At 34.3% G+C, this 6929-nt stretch overlaps 1 protein-coding gene across 1 annotated transcript in view; it reads right to left on the reverse strand.

Annotated features, from left to right (window-relative positions):
- Positions 1 to 1550: 1550 nt before the first annotated feature.
- LOC110458217 (cytochrome P450 4B1-like) overlaps positions 1551 to 6929 on the reverse strand; it is a 20457-nt gene continuing 15078 nt past the window's right edge. The window contains exons 3-7 of the mRNA XM_021509834.1: positions 6086 to 6262; positions 5178 to 5307; positions 4091 to 4369; positions 3668 to 3733; positions 1551 to 2070 (exon numbers count right to left, since the gene is read on the reverse strand). Coding sequence (XP_021365509.1) covers positions 1968 to 2070; positions 3668 to 3733; positions 4091 to 4369; positions 5178 to 5307; positions 6086 to 6262 — 755 coding nt within the window. The 3' untranslated portion in view covers positions 1551 to 1967. The remainder of the gene's footprint in view (positions 2071 to 3667; positions 3734 to 4090; positions 4370 to 5177; positions 5308 to 6085; positions 6263 to 6929) is intronic.

A 6929-nucleotide genomic window follows, 5' to 3' on the forward strand; every position in this document is an offset into this window, starting at 1 on the left:
TTTTTACTGCATGTCATCAGGAAATCTGTGTACATGTATTACATAATTAGACCATAAATTACAACAAGAGGCCCATGGGCCTTAACGGTCACCTGAGTTATGTAAAATCTGATGTTATCGATGTTGCCAAATGAAAAAGAAATCATTTTGTAACAAAAGTAACTTGAACTATATGTAATGCAAAAGTGGTGTGAAAGATCTGTAGTATATATATGTACTATGTACACAGTGGTTCTGTCAGTCAGCTGAATTATGGTAAAGCACCTTAAGACCCTTCCATCTATGAAGAGTATTTGATTCTACCATATCTGGATCATTAGAAGAAGAATTTTGAAATTTTAAAGGGTGTATGTTTTGGCATAGAGAGGGAGTACAGGAAGTATGTCAGTGACATATATACTTAGATAATTACTGGTGGGAGAGTATGGGTTGGTTTGCAATGCTTTGCCTTAGTTAGCATTAAGCTTACAGTTCTGGTTTATATAGGAGCGGGGATATTAGTTAGTCTTTGGCTTACAGTTCTAGTTATTATTGTTATTTTTTTTGCTTATATATATACTTAAATAATTACTGGTGGGAGACTATGTGTTGCTTTGCAATGATTTGCCTTAGTTAGCATTAAGCTTACAGTTCTGGTTTATATAGGAGCGGGGATATTAGTTAGTCTTTGGCTTACAGTTCTAGTTATTTTTTTATTTTTTTGCTTATTGCCATTCATTAAACAAAATATGAATGAGTATTATATTCATTTATATCGTTAACTCAACAAATAAAGCAAGGAAAGATATCCTTGTCTGACTCCCCATACAAAAATGTTTTATGCACATTTGATTTTTGTGACCTTGAACGAAGTTCAAGGTCATCAACGTTTACAAAACTTAAATCCATGCACATGAACAACCTACTTGCCAAAAGAAAGACCCACTGACCTTTGGTCATGAAGAAACACAAGTTAAAGAAAAAGTGGAAAGAAAGCTCCGTCTTTCTTTTTTTGAATCAATAGTGTTATAATGACAAATTTACCAGTTGTCATTTTTTTTAAATTTCTGTTGTTGAAAGATATTATTGGTAGCCAACTTTTAATCGAGTATGAAAAATAGACTAGTTTTAGAACTATTTAAATTAACGTGTCAAAAATGGAAATTTTCTCATTAGTAATAAAGTTTCGCATACTTTTCTGTTTTAATCTTCAATAAAATGAACAATTCTTTCTTGAAATAATGTAATATTTGGTATCAAAATAACAGTTGGAATATGTTACACACGATGATGATATAATTTTGTAGTAATTATGTCATTTAAATGCTCTAGGAGGAATTGTATTATCACACCTTTAGCACCCACACAGGTGTAAGTCAATGAGGTCCCATTTATCATAAAATGAGTTCTGAAACTAACTGTTCCTGATTTAAGCTTCCTATACCCGTACCTTTTTGGATTTATCTTGTTTTGAAATTCCAAGCAGGGGTCGATGCTAATGTTAAATCTCCATAGGCATTGACCCTACCCTTCATTGAAATTGGTTCAGGGGTTTTGGAGAAGAAGTCGAAAATGTAAATTGTTTACAGACGGACGACGCACGACACCGGACAAAAGGCGATTGCAATAGGTCACTTGAGACAACAAGTGTGACATAGGTCCCAATAAAACTTGGATAAGTGGAATCAGATTATACAATAAATGATTGTAACATATATCATGGTCAATGGTTTAAATCTAACTGAATTCTGGTTTTTGTTGTTACATGACATAGTTTCTCAGGTCATAGGAAAAAGCTTGTTCTATCATGTGACAGAGTTTCTCAGGTCACATGACAATGCTAGTTCTGTCACGTGACAGAGTTTCTCAGGTCACATGACAAAGCTTGTTCTGTCACATGACAGAGTTTCTTATAGCAAATGACAGTTTCGTATCGCTTTAAATCATTAGCATGGTCTTGATCAATTTATATTCAAGCATTGGTTCAATCAGTGTCGAGGTTTGTTGAAGAGGTAGACACCATTTAATGATCTCATCACTGCTGCAGCCTTCAGCTTCACTTCCACCTTGGGATCAGCTTCTAGTGTATACCTATTGGAAAAAAGGACAGAATTTAATGATCTAAGCAAATGAGCAGACAACTTCCATGATCTAGCAAAGGGGGACAATTTTAATAGGGATCGTATCAAAGATGGAGACATCTTTCATAATTTTACACTATAGCAATTTTAATTTAATGATTTAGTAAAGGAGCAGACAACTTCAACGATTATATCAAAATCTGGGAGACAGTATTAATGCTTAAACCAAAGAGGAGACAACTTTAATTATCTAAGTAAAGGGAGACAACTTTAATGATCTTAGCATTAATGGAGTAGACAATTTTACTTATCTAGCAATGGGGAGACAATTTTAAGGAGGCTCCACCCTTTCACAATTAGCCACCAGAATTCAATGAAAGTTTCACATGATGGTTATGTCACTGTGTAGAGATGATTTTATGAAAATCTAAGCATTCCGATAAACTTGGGATATATTTTTTTAAATACAGAAAAATTGATTTTTTGTCAAATTTTAACACTTCCACATTTTTTGAGTGTGTGGCATTGTTCAAAACTATTACAACAATAAAATAATGAAAAGAAGCATTGCTTATCAACCCTACAAATATTTTATTTATCATAAAATATCTACAACATGTTACACAAAGCGTTTTTTATTGAAATTGTATGGATAAAAGTTACTACTTGTGTATATACATTTGTACCAGCTAAAAGCAAACAGGACACATAGTTTCATATAAAAGGAGTGAAAAATTTAACCAAATACACACAAAGTCTTTATAAATCATTTAATTTACATTTTACAGTAATTTTGATCCTGATGAGAGTTGTCTACCTTGACAAAAAAATTGGAACTTTTTGCAGAGGGATAGAATTTATACAAGGACAGTTATTTTCTTTACTATACCAAAAAACGACATAAAAGTTTAAAAAAAAAAGATACTATATTAAATTGGCAATTTACAGTTCTTTTATGGAACAAAATTACTCTCAATCATGTATACTTTGGACATCATTCCATAGCCCGCTTACGCATGGTTTATTTACATGTCAGGTACATATGTAACCATAGGCTATCACATGGTATTCCGTTATCATGTCCACGCACATGCACTTGCATTTTGTAGGGATCTTAAAATTTTACAAAACACTATTTTAACAGAGTTATTGTAATTGCATTTGTGAAATGATTTATCTCACAGAGCGTGACTCACCGACAACAAAAGTCGTAGCGACCAAGAGCTTGTGAACTACTGTAAGCACGTGATATGTACAGGTGAGGTCGGTAAACAAAACACATCAGTCTGCATTCCATGCGCCTCATATACAACCTTCTTGAACATGTGTATTACGAAGGGTGGGAAGTCCTTAATTTCAGGTAGCAAATTAGGTGACAATAACACTTAATTGATTATACAAATGAAGCAAAATTAAATGGACAGACAACTTATAGGATCATGTAAAGGAGGAATCATTTATGTGACAGTGACAATACAAACTGTCCTACACAGGGTAATACTAGTACTTGGGTAATACTACTTACTTGCGGGTTACTTACTTGTGGGTAATACTACTTACTTGTGGGTAATACTACTTACTACTTACTTGTGGGTAATACTACTTACTTGTGCAGTATCCTAGCAATAGTCACCTTCTCCTCATTCATTGCAAAAGTCTGGCCAATACAGTTTCTGAAAAGAAAAAGGATTAATGCAGAAAATAAAAAGTGATTGTTATGCATTTTTTGGAAGTATTTTTTAATAAAAACAGTAAGCATCATCATCATCATCATCATATTGTCAGCAATGTGATGTGCCAGGAGAAGCAAGGATCAGACACTAAACATGTGTCCTGTTTCTGACATAACTAATGGTAACTTACTTTTCAATAAGATCAAATCATCTATGATTGACTTTTCAGTGAGATGAGAATAATCTCTTAAATTGGTTTACCTTCATACTTCATCACAGAAAATTCATCTGAAAACATTGTGATAAACAATATTGTAAATTATCTCACATTGCATACACTGGATCCTGAATACCTACCTCGGACCAGCTGAGAAAGGAATGAAGGAGAACGAGTCAGCCTTGGCCGTGTTTTCCTTGGAGAATCTCTGGGGTATGAACTGGTGGGGGTTTTCCCACACTGTCGGGTTGTGATGTACAGAGTATATACCAATTGACATGTAAGTTCCTGCAGGGAACTTCTTGCCGTCAATGGTGAACTCCTGTGTACTCTGTCGCTGTATAAAGGGCACAGGACTGTACAGTCTCATCCCTTCCTTGATACACATGGTCAGGTACTCCAACTTTGGCATGTCATCCCTAGTACGTACAACAAAATCTTAGATAAGTCCTTCTGTTCAATGGCTTAATTTTATCAACTGTGTTTAACAGTTAAAGAAAAAAAAAATGAGACTATTTTGATAAGCATTGATCAATTAGATGTTGTTGAGACATACATGTCACACAATTACTGATCATCTGGATCCACCACAGTTATAAAACGTACATTTCATTTTTAGTAAGTTACCTCTCCTTTCCCTGTGTAACAAAATATATGGTGATTTTTTAAAATGTATTTTTAATATAATATTATGATCCANTGTTTAATATAATAATATGATCCAATGAGTCATGCGATCAGTCTCTATGAGTCATATGATCAGTCTCTGTATGAGTTATGTGATCAGTCTCTGTATGAGTCATGTGATCAGTCTCTGTATGAGTTATGTGATCAGTCTCTGTATGAGTCATGTGATCAGTCTCCATATGAGTCATGTGATCAGACTCAGTATGAGTCTTGTGATCATTTTCAGTTTGAGTCATGTGATCATTCTCAGTTTGAATCATGTGATCAGTCTCATGATAGTCATGTAATCAGTCTTAGTATTAGTCATGTGATCATGATCAACCTCAGTACGAGTCATGTGATCAGTCACAGTATGAGTCATGTGATCAGGCTCATTATGAGTCATGTGATCAGACTCAGTATGAGTCTTGTGATCAGTCTCAGTATTTCAGTTAGGTGAACAGTGACAATAATTTATGTTACGTTACAATATCTAATACTGAGAGCTACTCTTATTACAACTGTATGAGTCTTAAATAGCAGTTATAAAAAGGAACTGACCACTCGAGCCGGTCAGACTCCCTACCAGCAAGGACATGGTCAATCTCCTCCTGGACTTTGGTCTGGTGTTCTGGGTGTGTGGCTAAAGCATATAGTATCCACGAGATGGCACTGGCTGTTGTGTCGTGACCTTGTAATGAAATAAACTTATTCATTTGCTACAGGTCAAATAACATGAAGCTATGTTTCTTCCTTTCTTAACAGATGTTTTAAAAGATTTTAACACATTTTACTTATCTATATGATCTTGAAAATAAATCAATATAACTTCTCTTTGCGATTTTTAAACTCCAAAACAGCATGTTACTGGCAAAATATCATGACTCTTGGCCTTCTGAGTGTCCAACTGTGACCTTGAATATATACAAAAAGTATAACATATTCACCTAATTTTTAGCAATTTATACATCTTAGCAAGCTACTGGCAATCATTTTGAATAAAGGAATTTCAGCTCATCACGAGAAATTATTGAAAGTTTTTTTGTCATATGGGATCCCTGTGACTGTAAATATTAGTCAAGGTCATATCATTTAGCAAAATGTTTAGGCCTCAGTTCCAGCACACTACTAGGCACATCAATATGACAACTGTGATCCTGAAAGCAGGTCAAAGTTAGTTGCGTTTACAAGTTTGCACCACACCATACTGGCAAGTTACAAGCCAATTGTATCATCAATCTAGGCCATTGAGTTCATCGGTAGAAGTCATAATGTTCTTTTTTTTTAACGACCAATGTGACCTCAAAAATACCATATTTTGTGAACATATATATGTATGACAATGTGATACAACTATTTATGTTTACAGTTGGTAAGCTTTCAGTATGAACATTCAAGTTGGACAAGGCTGTATATTGCTACACTTGTTAATACTGCTTATCCTTAGTAAGATACAAAGTTAAATTCACCTTCAAACAGGAATGTGTCGACCTCATTTCGGATCTCCTCCCTGGTGAGTCCCTTTCCGTTCTCATCCCGAGCCATCAGTAGAATGTCAAGGAAATCTTTGTACTTCTTCTCAGGTACGCCTCCAGCATCCTGGGTAATATAAGAAACATATCGTACAAGGGAGGTAACTACTAGTTCTAGGTTAACAGTTCAAAACAGATAGAGAAATATACATGTATGCTACTTATTTAGCTCATAAGAAAGTAATAATGAATTTCTAAATACCAGACCTATTAAGTGTTTGGAAACTTAATGCAGGTAGAGAGAACACACAGTATTGTCACCATTTACTATAATTAAATGTTTATCAGGAAGACAGAACACACAGTATTGTCACCATTTACTATAATGAAATGTTTATCAGGTAGAGAGAACACACAGTATTGTAAACATTTACTATAATGAAATGTTTATCTGGTAGAGAGAACACACAGTATTGTTACCGTTTACTATAATGAAATGTTTATCAGGAAGAGAGAACACACAGTATTGTCACCATTTACTTTAATGAAATGTTTATCAGGTAGAGAGGACACACAGTATTGTCACCATTTACTTTAATGAAATGTTTATCAGGTAGATAGAACACAAAGTATTGTCACCATTTACTATAATGAAATGTTTATCTGGTAGAGAGAACACACAGTATTGTCACCGTTTACTATAATGAAATGTTTATCAGGTAGACAGAACACACAGTATTGTCACCATTAACTATAATGAAATGTTTATCAGGTAGAGAGCACACACAGTATTGTGACCATTTGCTATAATGAAATGTTTATCAGGTAGACAGAACACACA

Source organism: Mizuhopecten yessoensis, unplaced genomic scaffold (assembly GCF_002113885.1).
Source record: "Mizuhopecten yessoensis strain PY_sf001 unplaced genomic scaffold, ASM211388v2 scaffold1181, whole genome shotgun sequence".
Taxonomy (NCBI): Eukaryota; Metazoa; Mollusca; class Bivalvia; order Pectinida; family Pectinidae; genus Mizuhopecten; species Mizuhopecten yessoensis.